The sequence below is a fragment of the Cydia fagiglandana genome, chromosome Z (genome assembly GCF_963556715.1).
Source record: "Cydia fagiglandana chromosome Z, ilCydFagi1.1, whole genome shotgun sequence".
Taxonomy (NCBI): Eukaryota; Metazoa; Arthropoda; class Insecta; order Lepidoptera; family Tortricidae; genus Cydia; species Cydia fagiglandana.
This window is the reverse complement of record NC_085959.1, coordinates 31,370,536-31,391,479: the sequence shown is the minus strand read 5'-3', so window position 1 is coordinate 31,391,479 and position 20,944 is coordinate 31,370,536. Positions and strand designations below refer to the sequence as shown.

Genomic DNA, 20,944 nt, shown 5'->3' with positions numbered 1-20,944 from the left:
AGAAATTTGTACAGAATCCTCGGTGGGCGAGTCAGAGTCGCACTTTTCCGTTTTGTTTTTGTTTTATGCAATTTCATGCACCATCGCATAACTTCAAGCGCTTCGAACACACATTCGGTGGAATATTGAAATGTAAGCTCTCTAAAGATAAATAAAAAATGCTAATTATAGTAATTAACAATTATGTTCGTGTACCGATAATTTAAGTGTTTCGCTCACGTTCGTGACAAGCTAATTTACTCGTAGCAGTAATAGTGGCAATAACTGTAAATAGGAATAAATCGTTTCCTAAGAATTTGAAAATTTTATATATTTATTATTTCACTTAGGCTCTTATACTTAGTCCGTGTGTTCGAGGCTTTGGTCCGTGAGCGTTAGTGCTAGAAAGCTGCAATTTGGCATGGCATGGATACATACACATGGACAGAACGGTAAAATAAAAACTACTAAGATAAAAAAAATGGGTACCTCCCATACAGAATGATTCATTTGTTTTTTTTTTGCTTTAGTGTGTAGGGTGTATGTGTGACAAAAAAGAGGGGGAAGGGGGTTCTTTCGGATCGTTAGTAGTAGTTGTAGTAATAGTATTATTAGTTTAGTCAAATTTAATACTGCAGTAGTTTACTCTCTCATACATAGAGTCCGCCTAAACTAAAATTGCAAAATACGGGGATAGTTTCCAAGTTTTAATATATATTGAGATCAAAAATAATATGACAATATTAAAATGCAATGTCAGTTAATTATACCTTCTAGTGTCAGTGATAAATTGATAATGGTAAGCAATTCAAATATTAATCGCCGTAATGATACTAATGATAATCACTGTGATGATTTTATAAGCTATCGTAATTCCTTATAGTACACGTGTAAGACGCATCGGAACTAATATAATTTTATGATAACATAGACATATAATACGACGCACTGATAAGAGCAAATAAAACGTAACATAGGCATGAGAAAATCGCGCCAAGTGCTAATTCAAGTGGAGATATAATGAGGAGGACAGTATGGTATGCCAGTTAAATATAGGACAAAATTATGAAAACACTTGATATTTTCATAGATAAGCTAGCCTTGCCAGCAGCTTCGTCTGTGTAATTACAAAACGTTAAAAATATCTACTCAAATTTTACCTTGTGGAATGAAACTTAAAAAAAAACTGCTTTTAGTGCAGCTCTACAAAATTTGAAAGTCTAATTTCAAACTTCTACCTATGATTTTAGGCTTTTGGTTTTATCAGTAATACTGATTCAGTATCTTTATTAAAAGTTTATTTATTTTCAAAAGAAAATCAAGTTCTAGCTGACACAAGCAATGAATGAGGCGCGGTGCTCTAGCGGGGCGTAGCGAACGGCAAGGCTGGAGCGAAATTTTTGACTGATAAAAATAGGGTCTTAAAAAAAGGTTGGTAACCCCTGCTCGGAGTGCTCGGTGTATTCTTGTATTTGTATATGTGCTTATGCTTATGTGTATGATATAATACATAAATATTCCTTTTTTCCAAAAATGTCAGCAAACTTGATTTTGGCAAATATAAAAATTCGCTCTATAAGTATAAGAAAGGAAGCGAAGTGCACAGTTTCGTAGAACAATAATAGTACAATTATGCACTACATCCTGTATTGTCATCGTTCCCTAGCAACTAGACCTTCGGTTTGCATGTGTTACGATATGGAATGGAGTGTTTACCGTGTTGCAAATGTACATTCTGCATTGTAAACTGATAACCTCTTTCCTCCTTTGTTTTAGCTTCTCGGGACACAAACAGTCATAATGATAAATTCAAAGAAATCTTGATTATATTATTCAATTGCAGAACGGGACTTAATCGCGTACATATTTAAGTTTTATGATTATATTGATTGATTGATTATATTGTTTTGTTGTCTAAATATTAACCCCCTTATTCATAAACGTTTACTATAGTTGACAAGCCGATAATAATCGTTTGTCCCTTTCCGACGTATACGTATGATGGAAAGGGACAACGATTATTATCGGCTTGTTAACTTTAGTAGACGTTTATGAATAAGGGGGTAAGTGTATACTAGAAGGTACGTGTGATGTGAAAAAGCGGTAAAATTTTTCAAAAACATGCCATAAACTTCGGCACCTTAAACCTGGCATAAAACTCTCTTTGTTCTTCGAAAACAGATGGATAATTTGCATCTTATCTTATCTCTTATTCAGAAGAGGGACAAAGTAGTTTAATGCAAATGTTGGTATTGAATGATGTAGTATTTTATACAATCGTGATATCATGGAGTGCTGTTCAGTCAAGTACGGTATTTACGAAGCTTGCTGAGTGGCCTAAGTAAGGCACGAGATTGACAAGCTAAAAATAATACTGATGCTTTCCATGGAAAACGATAAGCTCCGGCCCGGACACGGCCCGGTCTAACGTGAGTCATCCTTTGATTTAACCATTAAAATCGACGTCGTTATAGTTGTGTATTTTCCTCGCGTTGGTGTGGTGCAAAATTTCAATCGGTGGCAAAGTTTGTGCAACTGCAACACTCGCAACTCTAGAAACCTTTGCAACGCTCGCTCAGAATTCCACTCAATCATGATTACAATAAAAACAAATTGGCCCCCTCATAGGAAATAACAAGTTTTAATGCCGAGTGCAGTGCCAGTCTCACAAAAACAATTTGAGTCCTCTTCCTCATAGAAAACAGGCTTGTGCCTAAATATTTGAATCGTGTCTGCTTAGCTTGCTAATATCCCTTACGACAATGAACCCTTTTGTATAGCATATACATAGGTATTATTTCGTAGCAATACTCTGTCAAGCCAATTTTGTCACAAGAAAATGGCGCAAAATTCAAAATGTGTATGGGTGATCCTTCGTCCTTACATTTTTCAATTTTGAATCCTTTTTCTACCGACAAAGCGGACAAAGTTGGCTTCCGAGACAATTGATGACGTTTCTGTATTCGTGGCGCTGAGGCCGTGTAGAGGTGACTGACCTGTCTGTAGCACGCGCGGGCGAGCCCGATGCGCGCGCGCTGCCCGCCGCTCAGGCTGATCCCGCGCTCCCCCACCAGCGTCGAGTCGCCAAGCGGCAACAGCTCGAAGTCGCGGACCAGAGCGCAAGCTGTTACCACCTACGAGTATGCAGAAAAACGATTTGTCTAAGATTATCTGATAATATTTATTTATTTATAAAAACTTGGTATTGACTAACTCAATGCGAGGCACGTTATTGCCAGAGGGCCTACCGCGAACCACGTTTGACGTGTTGCCTCCCTGTCACACTTACGTACGAATTTACAAGTGCAACAGAGAGGCAACACGTCGAACGTGGTTCGCGGTAGGCCCTCTGATAACCTGGTATATTTTGCTCATAAAAGTATTAATACAAATGTAAAGTACCTACTATATAAATAAGACACCATAAACAAGAACGACTATATTTATTGCCTTTTCATTTGCTAATATATCTGTAAATGTCTTATTTTACTGCTAAGTAAACATAATCAAACTAGCACTTGACTATAAGTACAGTCGCCATCAAATATATCAGGGCGGCCAAGGTGCTCACAAATATCTGAACACGCCTCTATTGCCAAGGGGGTAGAGCGTGTTCAGATATTTTTGAGCACCTCGACAGCTCCGATATTTTTATTTATTTTTACATCGGTGGACCTTATGCCTTTTATAATAAGGTCCACCGATGTACAGTTAAGAGTGTTGCTGTTTGTACGTACAAAGTGGTATATTAAACATTAAACTGTATATTTCTCTTTAAAGAAGGGAAGTAAGTTTTACTCTCTAAAAAGTTATAACAGTGTAAATTGACCGTAGTTCTGTAGAAAGCGACCAACTTTTTATATTTGTCAAAGTGACTTACACCCTAACTCAATAGCTTTGGTCGCTTTTTGCATTGATAAAAAAATTGAGTTGGTCGTTTTCTGCATAACTACGGTCAATTATGAGTACCTAAATGTCCGGTGCAACTTTGCAGGAAGTGACTTGTAGACCTATCTACAGGGTCGACCTAATGTAAGCAAGGTAGTTTTATAGTACAGTACGGTTACCATCAGTTTGTCACTGACGTAAACGCCGTCGAGAACGTAATTTACTTTCTATACATCTCGCTCGTACTCGCATATTAGTGCAAACGGGATGTATAGAAAGTAAATTACGTTCTCGACGGCGTTTATGTCAGTGACAAACTGATGGTAACCGTACAGACTACAGAGTAGGTTGACAGGTACGCGCTTACTTTTTTATAGCGTATGCGGTCGTATGGCAGGCCGAAGAGGATGTTCTGCCGGACGGTGGCCACGAACAGCCACGGCTCCTGGCTGGCGTAGGAGAGGCGCGCGCCGCCCAGCGACACCGTGCCCTTGGACGGGAGCAGCTCGCCCAGGATCACTTGCAGGAGAGACGACTGAAGGAAAATAATCCGTTACAAGGGAACGGTTGACCGCTACTAAAGAAATATAGGTACATTTTTCGTCAAACGTCAAACTTCTATGGAATTATGACGTACAAATAGCACTTGCAATGCGTGTGCTGTCAAAATCGTTGCAGACTTATCTTGGACTGACTCTGTAACCACAGTAAACGATCTAAAAAAGAATCCGGATAGAGTTTAGCAGTGTAATACTTGCTTGAAGATTTTGAATTTGGCTTCGATGGGAATTTACTTGCAATATATCGCTTTCGCTAAGGGAGACCTTCTGCAGTGTCGAGTGGGTGCACCTGCTAGCTGGCGCTCACACCCGCCACCTGCCCCGTATGCTTCCTATCACTGATACCGCTACGTATGTTGGTCTACATAAGTTACCTTCCCAGCTCCGACCAGGCCCGCGATGCCCACGAACTCGCCGGGCTGCGCGGTGAAGGAGACCTTGCGCAGCGTGTCGACGATGGGGTCCGGCTGCCAGCTGGCACACACTCCCGCCACCACCAGCCCTGTGTGCTTCGCTTTCTCCTTCTCCGTTCCGTTACTTATCACCACCGTCGCGTCCTTCGCATTCATCTTCGCTTCGATAGCCTTCGCCGATTCCAGTTCTTCTAACATTAAGAACTCCTGCACAAATCAACCGTTAATAATCAACAATTACACCTTAAAAAGTTTCACATAAACTGGTCCGATAAAATTATAACAAATAATTAGTGTATCGAAGTGGCGTGAATTAAATTAGCAGATACGTAATAATATAAGTAACGCAGAGCAGCTTGTTACCGCAGGGCTGCTTGCTTCAGCCCTCACACCGATGTTGCTCTAGTTAATTTTTAGATTCCATCAATTCCCAATAGTAGGCTGCTACCTCTGCGTGCATATCCCTTACATGTCATTAAAATGTCAAAAGGGCCTCTACGTGTTGGCATCGGTTCCACGCTAGCCTCCCAAATGTCCGGAACACCATTGTTCCATGACGGGAAAGACATATTAATAATAAACACCATATATCGCTATAGTTGCATTTAACTGAAGTATCACAATATTTAGTCTGTTCTTTTTGGTATTCAACATTCACGCAAACATGTCATGATTGCTCATTTAGACAATTATGTTACATTATAGATGCAAACTCTCTCTAAGCTATACCTGGCGCGTCAAGTGATGGTACCTATGACAGTCCTCCAAATCGCTTTAGGTTGGGCTTGATTTTAAAAAATATAGTAGATATATGGTTTTACTGTATTCTTCATAAAAAATATTTATTTATTTATTTAAACTTTATTGCACAAAACATAAAAATAATGTACAAATGGCGAACTTAATGCCTAATGGCATTCTCTACCAGTCAACCATCGGGCCAAACAGAGACATGTAAAAATGGTGCAAGGAGAACAGAGGCATTTATTAGAACATTGGAAAACAACTGAACAACGAACAATGAACAAAAATTATATGTCTTAATAGGGACCATCATTCGACGTCAGAGCTATACGTACTTATAGAGTATCTAACCATATAAACGGCACGCAGTTTTGCGTGTTTTCACCCTATTAAATACCTAAAAGAACTGATGATATTAAATGACCTACAATGACTGATTAAATTACCTCGATTCGTCTCACAGACACCTTGGCTTCCGCGAGAAAGGCCATAGCCATAGGGAAGAAAATGTTAGCGGCAAGTTGCAGGAGGTTGAAGTACTGCACCAGAGAGAAAGTGATCTCGGCCCGGATCTGCCCGCCCATGAGCACGAACGTGACCACAGCCGCGAATAGGATGAACCGCTCCGTGAACACGGACAGCGCCGTCGAGAAACCCTTGATCATCGACGTCCTCATTATAAAGTTCACCTCCATCCTGCATCATGATGAGACACATTAATGAACCAAGTACTACACTTGTGGCTCTGCGCCATATCCTACTGGTGCCTGAGTCCTTTATGCCGATTTCCGCCATTTTGAACATTTTCCAAAAACCGAAATGATTGAAAACTTCTATCTAACTAACGAACCAGGGACCAAAGAATCGGCTGAGAAATGCGACCTTCCTTCGCTGACGCTCGGTCAATAAGTAATGAATAATTTCATTTCCAATATTATCATAATTTATTAAAATTGTTTTATGTTCTATTAGAAATACAACAAATATTTTCCTTTTATTGTGCACCATCTGTTACCTGTATGAACTGTACATATTTACAAAAAGATCAAACAATAAAACAATACAATTTAATTAGCTCTTCTCTTATTTACTGTTTAATTATGTACGAAGTATTACATTTATTATGGGATGGGTGTATTATGCAGGTACATTGTTGCGTGAAGCGAAGTCCCAGCTGGAAGCAAAATTAACTTATACCCGACCTATAACTTAATCGAACGAGCGAGCGAAGCGAACTTCTTGCATTCTACATTTGTTAGGGACTAGGGACACGACCGATAAATAGGGAATAAATTAAAATTACCTACATACATTTTAGATCATAGAAAATGATTGGGTAACTCTAAGTAAATACATATGTATATTCATATTGTTGTAAGTCATAGTTATCAAGCGGAAACGTGTAATCAATCAGCTTCTCTCATTTTATGTTCCAGTATAAAGGCGGTCTCGTTAAGTTTAACGACGACTTGAAACAGAGGTGTATTGTATTAGCTAGATTAAATTATTATTACGCCATTTAAAATAATACCTATGTGTCTAATGCACTTAAAGATAACGTTTTATTAAGTGATCTTCACGCAGATATTTCACTAGTAGGTAAATACGGAAAAACAACAAGTGAGGGGGAATAAGGGTTCCGGGTGGGTCCCTCACTGGATCTGTATCGTGTAATTAGAGATCTTATATTGTGGTATTAGGACTACCTACTGGGTACTTTTATCATTTAACTTTATTTCTGCCAAACCAACCTTAATCATTTAATATTTTTTATACATTTTTAAATGGACTTGTCTGCACATTTTTTTTACAAAGTATGATTTGGCGTCAGAGAGCTGACACATACAGGCACGATAAAGGACGATAATAAGATATGCCAAAGAGTCTTTGGCAAAGATGTCTTGCGAGAATAACAAAATGACGCGCTATATGCAAGAAGATTCCCTAGACGTGTCACGTGTGCATGACCAACCCAACAAACAAATGTTAAACAAAAAGAAAAACGGAACCCTTATAGAATCACTTTGTTGTCCGTCTGCATCCCTCCGAGTGAGATACGCAAGAGATATGATGTTTCTAGTACCCAGACTCTGATGGTGATGACATTTCATTTGGCAGTTATCAGTTATTACCGATTGATTATTTACATTCAACGATTAAATCAGAGATTAGAGTGACCATGCATGCCGTAAATAATTATATATTCTTTGTTGTAAACACAAAAAGAAATGAACGTTAATGTCAGTAATACGGTAATACTCGTACGATATTCTAAACGTTTTATATTTTTCGAAAATTTATAAATGGCTGAAACTGGCACAAAGGACTTAAACGCCATAATTTTATTGCTGACTGTACTGCTCATTTGCACGTCTATCAAGTACTTCTCGAGACCTTTCTATAATGGGCCTAAACTCGATGTGATTGTATTTTTCAATCGAGGAATTCCTAGTAGGTACCTACAGACTGCATCATCGGATCAGCCCCATGTTAGCATATTATTGCATTGTCATCGGAATTAAGAAAGTACCTCATATTTAAGTTACAAGATTTGAAGCAAACATACGTACTAAACTAATACACGCGGTGAAAAAAGTGTGTGTAAAAATAATGTCTCCAGTTAGAGAAACTGTGTACTAACTTGCGCAATTTATCGACCAGCTTCTCAAATGGTTTCTCCCAAGCATACATCTTAATGACCTGGACTCCGTTCACCAGTTCGCTCATCACTTTAACTCTCTCGTCGGTTCGCTTGGCAATCTTTCCTCGCAGCACTCCCTGGCGGTTACTCAAGTAGCCTAAAAAATTAAGGGCAGTTTAGATACGCTGAGTTTTAATGGTCAGTAATAACAAATAAGTAACAGTTCTAATAAATCATCGTAATAAATTTTGCCGCTATCAACAAAAGGGTACCTCTTTATGGGTCACTAAAGAAGTCATAAACGATGCAATTAATATAGTACTTGTTAACAATAGCACTGGGATACAGGAAAACCCCATTATATGGTTTCATTGTGGTTTTCTGTATTACAACAAATATACCTCTACTACTTAAGTAACATAGTCAAAATATTTTTTTAAGTAGTCATCATAAATGATACAAATTTGGAGCTCATTCTTAACCTTTTGAACGCCCGACGGTGAAGGAATATGCCGTGCCTTGGAGGCCAGTCGAGACAGAGTCCCGCGTAAGTCCCTATTGCATTGGAGAAGCTGTCGGCTGTATACTTTCCGATGACGGCCACAATCGACAGTGGCGGTTAAAAGGTTAAAAGACTGATACTTACTTAAACTTCTTTTAATGTAAGTTTAAAACTATTCCAACCACATACGAGAATAATGTGTTAAAAAAATCTACGAGTATTTTAACTAAAGGTTTGTCAGCAAACCAAATTTAAAATACTCTTCATTTACAAGTGTTTTTTGATAATTTATCCTAATTATGATAGGTAGTAAATGTAGATGTTTACTTTGAACTAGTAACGTCTGGACAAAGATGACCAGCAGGGCAGCGAAGGTCGCCCACCGCACGTGCTGCCACACCAGGTAGGAGACCACGGGCACCACCACCGGCATCACCCACAGGTAGTGTAGGAACAGGGTCACCATGTCGAACCGCATCACGTCGTTCGACATCAGGTTTATCACTTGGCCAGGCTCGGTCTTACTAAGGCCGGTTCTATCTAGTTTTAATATCTAAAAAGTTCGATGGTTAGGTACAATGTGAAGTAAACAAGTATAAAAAGTTGGTCAAGTACATCCTGTTAGTAGAAAAAGGCGGAAAATTTGTAGGGGCGAAGGGATATCGTCTCATAGAAAATTTGAATTTCGCTTTTTCTACTGACAAAAATTGCTTGACCATCCATATTCATTTATTATACAATACAAAATGCACATACTTCCTACTCTGACGTTCATACTTAACCGGCATACTCTTGAGCCTTGCCGTATTGAAAAGCATTTTACGAATATTTTTGAAATTAAAACTGGTCTGTACTTAATGATTATTAATAAAACAACGTATTAGTGTAAAGACACTGTTCACGACGATCATGTGGCCACGACACGGCGTGCTGTGTAAATGTATGAAAGAAACTAATGTAAAATATGTATAACTTTTATTAGAGTTAGCTCGGTTTTAGTACCAGCAAGCATTATAAGATTAATCTTTATACTAAAACGAAAACTTGTAAATAATCAATTAATGAAGTTATTACCTTTCGATATAATAGTGAACAGCAAGCTATTCTTATTCGCATACCAACAGCACCTTGACTCAATTGCAGATGGTTCAACATCAATGCCGTCACTACGCTACATACATTCATCAAAAAGTTGTATATATGGGCATTCCTGTATGCCTCCGGTGTTGCTTCGCCAGAAAAATAATTTATAAATAGCGCTAATGTATATGGTATCAATGGCCTGAAAAAAGAAATATTCTTGTAATTTTTCGTCTACATAAAACATAAGCATGGTAAGCAAATAAGAATAAGAATTAATAAACAACAGAAGGCAAACTTAAAGGATATCAAAAGAAAATAGAGTCGTGTGAAAGTTGCATGGAACATGGGCAAATGTTTAAACGGTACGAGTACCTTGAAACCCTCGCAATGTTCAAGATTCCACTTTTCTCTCTCTCGCTACGCTCGTGGTTCATTTTTGAATTTATTACACAACTACTAACCCCTTGTAAAATAAATGTTTTTGGCCAAAGATATTAACCCTTTAATCTACCTGAATTAAGAAAAACTAATAAGGACGCGTGATGTGCGTGAAAAAAGTTTTAATTTGCCGCCATTTGACGTACAGTTTATCTTTAATTACCTACTTTAATTAGTTTGTAAGTAAAAAAATAATTGGTTTTGTTGTTTTTAAAGTAATTAGCAAAAGTTTCATGTAAAATGAGCGATAAAGACGTTTCGGAGACGCCACCATATCCGCGAGTTCCGCCACAGAAAGTGCCACAAAATTGTACACTCTCAGTAAATGTTTCGAGTATCAGGTACGCAATACGAAAACTTACCATAAAACTATAAAAAGTAACCCTACTAATAAACCACAGAGCATATACTCCAACCAAAAGGTTCGTATGATAGCTTTGGTTAATGAGGGCTTGGAGCCATTTCGGTCGGCGTCTTCAAGCTCCTTTTGCCAGGCTTGTTCAAGTTGGTCCCCTAGCCGGCCTGAGTTGTCCTTGTGGCGAGCTTGCCATAACTGTTCTACGGTGATACCCTGTTTGTAGCCTTTGCGGAATAATTCAAAGCTCCATCTGTGGAAAAATAACAAGTTATTATATTTGTGCTTAGTCCGAGGTAGATATTACATGTAGTATCCTGATTCCAGCGTCTAAGGTCGCGATTTCAGAGCCTAAAAAAAAAAAATAACCCTACCTGGCAACACTATGGTCACCACGCTTCATTCCTGTTTTAGCGCGAAAACTAATGGTTCGCGTCCCGTGAAAACAAATAGTTTTATGCATTGTTTTATGCGAAAAATTACGTACTTTGTGAGAAAAAAGATGCTTAAAAGATCGAGTGAAGGTGAGGATGATGATACGCGAAAGTTACGGAAGATACGTAAGATGGAAAAGAAAATACAAAAATACAAAGCAGCCATGACAGGTAAGCTTTCTTCAAACATTGAATTTTGACTTGCTATACCAGTTCTTTTTTCACACACATAGCAGGTTATTTTGGTTTTGAATGTTTTTTGCCTCGGCATAGTAAAATCTCGTTGAGATACAATGAATTTGGATGTAAAATTATCCATAACCTATAACGGTTGTTCGAGTTTCGAAACCCGCTTCTCTCGTTGAGAGGATTTACCTGGTCCTTTACCTCACCCTCATTTTCCGTTGGAAAAGGGGAAGATCTCGTTGAGATATAATAGATACTTAAGAGATTGTCAATCGTTTGCATGACCTCATGCCGGGTTCTTTCGAGTTTCGAAGACCCGATGTCCCCGTTGGGTGAAATTAACTTAGATGATAACATCTAATCATACCCCCAGAATCCGTTGGATGAAGGGGAGGATCTCGTTGAGATATTAAATTGTTTTTAAATAATATAACACAAGAGTCATGAGATATGGCTACTTATTTATTGGTTCTTGCTCGGTTCACTAGGCAAAGTTGGCTCTGAAATTTGGGTATCTTAGTGTGGACTTAGGTATAACCCTAAATACTTACCATAAGCTTATGATTGGAATGTAACACAGAAAAATTTTCAGCTGCGGATCCAGAAACATTGTCAATTTTGGAGCAAAATAGTGTGGATGAAAATTGTGATAAGTTGGAAGAAGAAAATAATGCTCATAGTGACAAACCAGAAGAAACCCAAGAACACCATCAAGAACATGAAGAAGAGGAAGGTGATGTTGAGATAGAGGAAGACCTGCCCCAAGACATCCTGGCTGCCCTCGGAGAAGGGGGACAGGACGATGATGCTAACTATGGAGCTGAAATAAAATCAGAGATTGTTAAGATAATCGACACTATACTAACAGATGGAATGAATAAAGAGATGCATGAATCCTTATCAAAAACTAAGATCCCGAGAAACGTCAAACTGTTAGATGCTCCAAAACTAAATACAGAATTTGCAGGTTTTCTCAACAACTCCATGACTAATAGAGACAACTTACTGAAAGATAGACAGCAAGACCTGGGCAGAGCAATTGCTTTAGTTACTCAGACAATTAATGATCTAACTAAAAAAGATTTTGACAAATTACAGGCAATAAAGTCCCTGAGTGACAGCATAAGACTACTCAGTAACCTGCATTTCAATTACACTCAAATTCGAAGAAAGTTGATTGCACCATTTATGGATAAGTCGTTGACACAAAACCTAAATGAAAACAAGAGATCCGAGTTTTTATACTCTAAACTAGAGGAATCAGTAAAAACATCCTCTGCAATGAAACGCACAATCAACATTCTAAAACCCAAAAATACACCAAAAAACTATCAGAATCCCAGGCGACAACCCGCCCCAAATCAGTACACGCCCAGAACAAACAACATGAATTACAAACCAAGACCATACCAGAGCAATCAGGCTTCAACCTACAAGCCACAGCGCAGCCATCAACGTCCACCACAACACGCGAGGTCTACCCGCCGACCAACAACATCCCATCATCGAGGAGGTCGTGCAAAGTACCCATAAAGGTAAATTTTGCTGGCCGCCTTAAACATTTTTATAATTGTTGGGCATTTTTGACAGATGATGAAACAATCCTAAAATGGATAAATGGATATTCCATACCTTTTGATAGTGAACCAAATCAACATAATGTTCCTCTTAATAACACATTTAATACCTCTGAGAGAAAGATTATTACAATGGAAATACATAAACTTATTGTAATGGGGGCTATTACCCAATGTCAACCAAGTAAAGGGCAATTTCTATCTAATATTTTTACTATCCCTAAAAAAGATGGATCTCACAGATTTATTCTCAATTTAAAGTGTTTAAACAAATTTATTATAACAAAACATTTCAAGCTGGAAGACATTAGGACATTATGTAAACTAGTTACAACAGATGATTACATGTGTACTGTTGACTTGAAACATGCATATTATTTGGTGCCTATAAATGAATCACATAAGAAATATTTAAGATTTACATTCAATAAGAAATTATATGAATTTAACTGTTTGCCATTTGGCTTATCTACGGCACCTCTAGTCTTTACTAAACTTTTAAAGCCGGCTATTGAAACTCTGAGAGAACAGGGTATTAGGCTTATTATCTACCTTGATGACATAATTTGTCTTGGAAGTACTTACACGGAATGTCTAAATAACACCCAAAAAACATGTAATTTATTACAATGTTTAGGCTTCATAATTAATGATGAAAAGAGCTCTGTAACTCCATCCCATGTGAAGGAGTATTTAGGCTTTACTATTAATTCAAGAAACATGACTTTAAGCCCTACACTAAAGAAACGCAATAGTTTATACTCCTTAATTAAAGACTTCCTTAAAATTAAATCATGCAGTATTAGAGAATTTGCAAAATTACTAGGAAATTTAGTGTCAGTCTGCATAGCAATTCCTTATGGTTTTGTATACACAAAAAATTTAGAAAGAGAAAAGTTTTTAGCTCTAGAATACCATAATGATAATTTTGAAGGAATGATGAACATTAATAAACCAATCAAAAAAGATTTAATGTGGTGGAAAGAGAACATTTTAGTAAAGAGTAATCACATTAAACAATATAACTTCTCCTTTGAAATATTCTCAGATGCTTCACTTATGGGATGGGGTGCATTTTGTAATGGCCAAAGTACACAGGGCAATTGGTCTGAGTGGGAGCGCAATCAACACATTAACTATTTAGAACTTTTAGCAGCTTTCTTTGCTCTAAGATGCTTCGCAGATAAATATAATAACTGTGAAGTACTTCTCAGGATAGACAACACAACTGCTATAGCATATATTAACCGTATGGGTGGAGTGCAATACCCGTTACTAAATGATATTACTAGACAGATATGGAGGTGGTGTGAAGCGAGAAATCTGTGGATTTTCGCATCTTACATCAAATCAAAAGAAAATGTTGAAGCGGACTTTCAGTCTCGCAACTTTAATGTAGATACTGAGTGGGAACTTGCACAGGATATTTTTAATATGATTGTTGATAAATTTGGCGTCCCCGAATTAGACTTATTTGCGTCACGAATTAATCATAAATGTGACAAATATATATCATGGCACAGGGATCCTTTCGCCTGGAACATTGACGCTTTCACAGTCAAATGGAATTCTACCTTTTTCTACGCTTTCCCACCTTTTGGTATTCTACTAAAAGTTCTTCATAAGATTAAATCAGAAAAGGCCACAGGCATTTTAGTTTTTCCTCTATGGCCATCTCAAGTTTGGTATCCACTCTTAAAATCTATGGTAATATCAGATATACTAACATTCGGACCATCTGAAGACCTCCTCATGTCTCCTTTCAGAACTCCACACCCTCTTCAGACGCAACTTATCCTGGCGGCGTGCAAATTATCAGGGAAGCGTTTAAAAGAAGATTAATTGCAGAACGTTCAATTGACATTATGATTGCTTCATTATCTGAGAACTCCATTAAACAATATAATAGTTGTTTACGCCAGTGGTGGCTTTATAGTAAACGTAATAGTATAGATACATTCAGTGCATCAGTCCCTATCATAATATCATACTTAACAAACTGCTTTGAGAATGGCCTGTCTTATCAATCACTCAATTGCTATCGCTCAGCGTTATCCCTTATAATTGGCAGCCACATAGGCACGGATGAAAGAATTAAGCGCCTATTCAAAGGATTCTATAAGTTGCGCCCTATGAAACCCAAGTATAATGATACTTGGAACCCGGACACAGTATTAACATTCTTAGGAAATCTATATCCCTTAGAATCTTTACAACTAGAATTACTTACAAAGAAACTAGCAATGTTATTAATTTTGGCAACAGGCCAAAGAGTACAGACTCTTTTTTATATTAAAATTAATAATATTAAGACCTCTACAGACGGTATCACAATACAAATTACAAACCTTTTGAAGACTTCTGGGCCCAGACGTCCTCCAACAATACTTAGCATACCATATTTAAATAATAAACCTGAGATATGTCCGGCTAGAACTTTAACTAAATATTTAGAAACTACTCAAAATATACGACAAGAAAACAGTTCCCTCAAGAACCTTTTTCTTACCTTTAAAAATCCTATCAGAGAAGCCTCCACTCAGACTATTAGCAGATGGCTGAAGCAAATTATGAATGATAGTGGGGTGGATATATCTAGATTTTCAGCTCATTCCACTAGACATGCGTCTTCTTCTAGAGCGCACAGAGAGCAGGCCTTACTGTAGACAGCATAATGAAGGCTGTAGGTTGGTCATCAAGATCGCAAACATTTGCCCGACATTATAATAGACCGCTAACTAATATGGTTAACGACCAAGTTCAATTTGCCCGAAGAGTGCTCGGAGATTAAGATATTTTGTTTTTAGTATAGTCTTTATTATAGGAGCCAAGTCCTGAGTTACGTTTTATTTAAATTTTTTAGTTGAGGCTTGTACTAAGACAGTACAAACAAATTGTCATTGTTGATTTACTGTTAGGAAATTAGTTAAGAAGCTTATAAGAGTTATATAAGACTGTTACTCACTGATTAAGTTTATTAAAAATTTAGTCTCTATGTTCTTTCTAATTTGATTTGATCTCATAACTGTTAAGAATACAGTTAGTACATAAGGTACAAAATGTGAGATAGTAAGTCTCTTTTTTACATTAAAAGATCTTAAAGTAAATAAATAATGCTTATTAATTTTCTCTGAACATCTACATGTAATATCTACCTCGGACTAAGCACAAATATAATTACAGGATTAAACGAACTTACCTGAAGTGAAGTTCTATCCTGATTATATGTAGTGCTTAGTCCGAGGTAGGAAGTTCCCTTCCCTCCCAAGATTAATAGTTCCCTCTTAATCTTTTACCCTCTTAATTAGCTCTAAACTTAATGAAGCGTGGTGACCATAGTGTTGCCAGGTAGGGTTATTTTTTTTTTTTAGGCTCTGAAATCGCGACCTTAGACGCTGGAATCAGGATACTACATGTAATATCTACCTCGGACTAAGCACTACATATAATCAGGATAGAACTTCACTTCAGGTAAGTTCGTTTAATCCTGTAATTATATTATGTAACTATCAGTCATAGTTATAACAGCAACTTCAATCGATATACCAAAAATAATTTAGACTAGAGGAATATTGTCAAAGTAATTTATGTAGTCTGTACTTTACTGTGACACAAAATAAATGATTAAAACTTTTATAACGCCATTTGACATTGATCCTTGTTTTTTCACTGATATGTGTTAAATTAGTTAAATGAAAAAAGTTTCGCCATCTAGTTGAGGATAGGCCAAAGGTAAGATATACCTTGTAGAACGCCACGCACAAATATTATACTATGTCGGCGGCCGATCATGAACTTCCTAGGCATATAGTGACGTTCTTGACGATGTGACTACCGTCAAAACATTACACAGTACGGCTATTGACATAAACGCTATCGTGAACGTAATTTACTTTCTATATCTCTTTCGCACTAATATGTCAGTACGAGCAAGATGCATAGAAAGTAAATTACGTTCACGATAGCGTTTATGTCAATGCCAAACTGATGGTAGCCGTACAGGAACTTTACGATCGACCGCTGACATATATGACTGTTAGCTTTGGTGTATTGTATCGTTCTACTTTTGTAAAGATTCGTATAGGTATGTTGACCTGTCGTTGACCTACCGGTCATAATAATTCATCATAATTTCAATAGAAGTTTAACGTTTGAAACGACACTTGCACTGCGTGGGCTATCAAAATCGCTGCAGACTTTTCTCGGTCTGACTCTACTCAAGTACTTACACTCCAGTCTACATATGCCATAAGAAGTATAAGAAATAGCTGCTCGATCATCATAGTATATTATGCAGAGTCGCGTTTCAATTAAATATACCTTAACATGCACGTGTATCGTGTACGTAACTATAGTAACTATACACGTCAATAAAAGTGCACAGCATCGAATCAGTATAAGAGTAATTTCGATCATGCATAGTTATTACCGATCTCAAGACATTATATACTGGGTATCAATTCAGTTGACAACTCGAGACTACATGTTTTATGAATTGGGTCGCTGTGGTGAAGGCACGCGGCTTAATCAATAGCTACATATATAACCTTGATAGTTATGTAGAAACACAGATCATTGTACTACTAGACGGAGCTCGGAGCATAATAAAACGCAACGCTTCCAGGCTAGAGTCGGGAAATAATTTGGCAACGGTACAGCGGCACAGAATATATAATAGTACTACAGCGGGTTGATAAAGGCTTGACAGGGAGAAAATTCGTCCAAAATTGTACTGTCATGTTCGCTACTATTTACATATGTTGCGGGGTACGACGTTTCTCAGACTGATACGCAGTTACCTATCAGTAACACACTGATACGAATTCGCAGCGTTATGAACGTATATATTATCTTATACCTTTAAACGAGCAATTATTGTCTTTACTTATATATTTCAGCGACCTCAGCTGAATGAAATTTACTATATAGGGGTTTTCGGGGGCGAAAAATCGATCTAGTTAGTCTTATCTCTGGGAAAACGCGCATTATTAGGTTTTTTTTCTACTCGTCGACTGTAATTCTTGAATTAATAGTACATTACTACAGAGGCCGGGACAAAAGGGGTTGCCGGCCGAAGACATATAGACGGCCGAGCGAAGCGAGGCCGGATAGGTCTGAGCGCGGGCAACCCCATTTCCCGCCGAGGTATGTATAGTGCTTTTCTCAAACATGCAATGAAATAAATAAAATAAAAAATCCACGAAACCCAAGTTTTATTTATAGAAAAAACTAAAAGTAAACTACACCCAAAATATAACCAACACGTACCTATATCATTATCACGCGTATGTTTTACACGAGTCGTGTATTTTTACTACCCGTATATTTTCATGTATCTTTGATCTTTTCCCCTTGTATCCGTCTGACTGTCGTTTTCGTCACATAAGTTTACATAGTCTTTCATATTGATATCATGTTTCACATACATCGTTGCTTTATGCATGGTGTAAATAAGTATAATTTCCACAGTGTTGATGAATTTGTAGTTACATTCATTTAAAATATGCCACAAAACGGTTTCTAATAAACTGTAAGCCATTTTTCTTAGTTTCTCAAATAATAAAATTGCCATAAGCAACCATATACATACTTCGGCTTTGACTTAGCGGCAGAGGCAGCAAGTTATTTCATCATCAAAATCAATTCTGCTTACGCTGCCAATTCCAACACCTACGATTACAATTAATATTAATTTCATTATTTCGTCGGAACTCATATTAAAGTAAAAAAATCAACAACGCACCATAAATCCAATAAAACAGAATGAAAATTTTTCAACTTTACCTCCATAACAATTTAAAAAAAATAACTACGCGTGTTTGAGTAGACCTTTTTACCGCTAACGTTTAGATGAAATATTTTAAGTGTTTTTATTTGTGTAGTTAAATTTATAATTTAAAATTATAAAATTTGGTTAATAATGTATTATTTATTAAGTTCATGTTGATTTTATACAAATAAAACTGCAAATTATAGCAAACATTGTTTTTTGTTTTTTTTTTTATAGGCGTAGTGGCAGTGTCATTACGAACCATAAAGCCAATACTGCCTCTAGTTTTTTTTTATGGATGAATGCCACGATGCTGTGTCACAAATATCTGTGAAATGAAAATTAAAAAAGAGGACTTTGCCGGCCTAGGCCTGCAAGATTTGTATGAAATTCCATTAAATATCTTTTGTCCTAGCCGCACCTGAAACGTCATACTTCGCAGCCTATTATAAGGAACATAACATCAATATTTCATTGCATGTTTGAGAAAAAATTCGTATACCAAACTGCATTTAGGTACTATTAATTTATGGGCTCCCAACTCAACTATAATATTCATTTCGATACAGTTTAGTCAACTATAATTAAATTGACAAATCGCAGCTCGGCGCGGTCAAGAGGACGAAACAAAACCAAAGCTCAAATTAATTATTTATTTTAGGTTGTATTGTAGGAACAATTGCTTCATAAGTCAGAAACGCGCATGTGACACCCTTAATATAGGTACATCCATAGACTACGAAAACCGCTTAGCGTTACTTGTTAGTCTCCATAGGCTACGGTGGCTAAAAACGAGAAAAAAACTGTTTAAAAATTGAATTTAGCAAGAGGCAAGTACCAGGGCCTCATGAGTTACGAGGTGTCGTTGACCAACCCGCTAGGCTGCGGCCGGGGAGCGGTACGAGTATGAAGGTATCGCAGCTGCTCGCGTATCTTAGCTGTATACTTTTGGTTTGTTTACCTATATGATTCTACTAGTTTAAAGTATTATTTTTGTTGATTCGTAGAAAAAGTTGTATACAATAGTGATATAATCAAGCTTTTCAATCTCGTACCTTACTTAGGCAAATCAGCAAGCTTCGTACACACGGTACTCGACTTAAAAGCTCTCTATTATATCACTTGATATGATGATTGTATAAAATACTATTATATGTTTTCTGATTAAAGCTCGGTCTCCCAGATATTGCGTATAATAGCGCTTTGCACGTAGGTATATAATATAACGATGTCCCGCTCGGGCACCGGAGCGACGTGAATTCTTATCCAATGTGAATACCACCTTAAAGATAAGCGATTCTCACAACACAAGTCTACGATCGAGTACGAGTAGGACAAAATTAATTCCGTCTTAAAGCCAGGAACAAAAGAAAATTAATGGCGCACCGTGCGAATCCGCGACGGAAGATAAGGCTATCGCGTCTCAATAACTCTGCTAGTGCCTATACTTCTGTTTAAAATTTAGCTTGTCAAATCCTGTCTGATGTCACTATACCTACACTGTATCTTTAGATCTTTAGGTATTAAAATAAGTTTTTGGCAAAAAAACATTTTTTGTATAAGCTTTTATCGCCGACTGTACTTTTTTTTCCACAGACAACTAATACTCATCGAGACAATTCTAAAAACCCCAAACACAATTAGGTTTCGTTGTTTTATCACAGAGTTCCAATGGCCACCTCCGGTCTCCATCATCAGATCAGCTCGATGACACCATAATATTGCATTGTAACCAGATTTACGTATGTACGCAAAATTTCAGCTCAATCGGAAACCGGGAAGTGGATCAAATTTAACTTGCAAGATTTGATTACACACAGACAGACAGACATACAACGGTCAGGTGAAACTAAATAAAAGCTTGTAATAAAAGTAAACAAAATCTACCCTCAAGTTGACGATAGACGAAAACATTACATGATCAAATAATGTAGTTTAAAGTCAGGTCGTTCAGTGACTGATCCAGACGGTTTTGTATTTGGTTGGTTAACCAATAAATGTTACAACTACCCCAATAATTACAAATTGTTTGTTTACTTTTATTTCAATACCTAAAGATACAGGTTATAGCTGTGGTATGAAGGGTATTAAGTAATATACTTACAATTAAAATATTTAAAATTGAAAGAGTTTTTATGTTATAAATTGTATTATTTGAAATATAAAATTTAAAACAAAACAAAGGACTACATAATTATTCTTCTTTTCCTTATGATTCTTACATTAATAACATGAATGGCGCCAGAGCGCCTATTTATGTATGGTTACCACGAGTTATCGATTGCCTATATTTTATTTATAAGACCGAGTCTACGGGAGATAGTCTATCCATCTATGGTATATGCCGTGTATAGGTACTACGTGCGCGGCCTTA

At 37.1% G+C, this 20,944-nt stretch overlaps 1 protein-coding gene across 1 annotated transcript in view; it reads right to left on the bottom strand.

The window, feature by feature from the left end:
- The window catches only part of LOC134678846 (ATP-binding cassette subfamily C member 4-like), a 46,301-nt gene that overhangs the window by 17,041 nt on the left and 8,316 nt on the right, over positions 1 to 20,944 (bottom strand). The window contains exons 2-9 of the mRNA XM_063537552.1: positions 10,611 to 10,856; positions 9,802 to 10,009; positions 9,055 to 9,280; positions 8,226 to 8,382; positions 6,031 to 6,280; positions 4,802 to 5,047; positions 4,235 to 4,402; positions 2,976 to 3,113 (exon numbers count right to left, since the gene is read on the bottom strand). Of these exons, the coding sequence (XP_063393622.1) occupies positions 2,976 to 3,113; positions 4,235 to 4,402; positions 4,802 to 5,047; positions 6,031 to 6,280; positions 8,226 to 8,382; positions 9,055 to 9,280; positions 9,802 to 10,009; positions 10,611 to 10,856 (1,639 nt within the window). The remainder of the gene's footprint in view (positions 1 to 2,975; positions 3,114 to 4,234; positions 4,403 to 4,801; positions 5,048 to 6,030; positions 6,281 to 8,225; positions 8,383 to 9,054; positions 9,281 to 9,801; positions 10,010 to 10,610; positions 10,857 to 20,944) is intronic.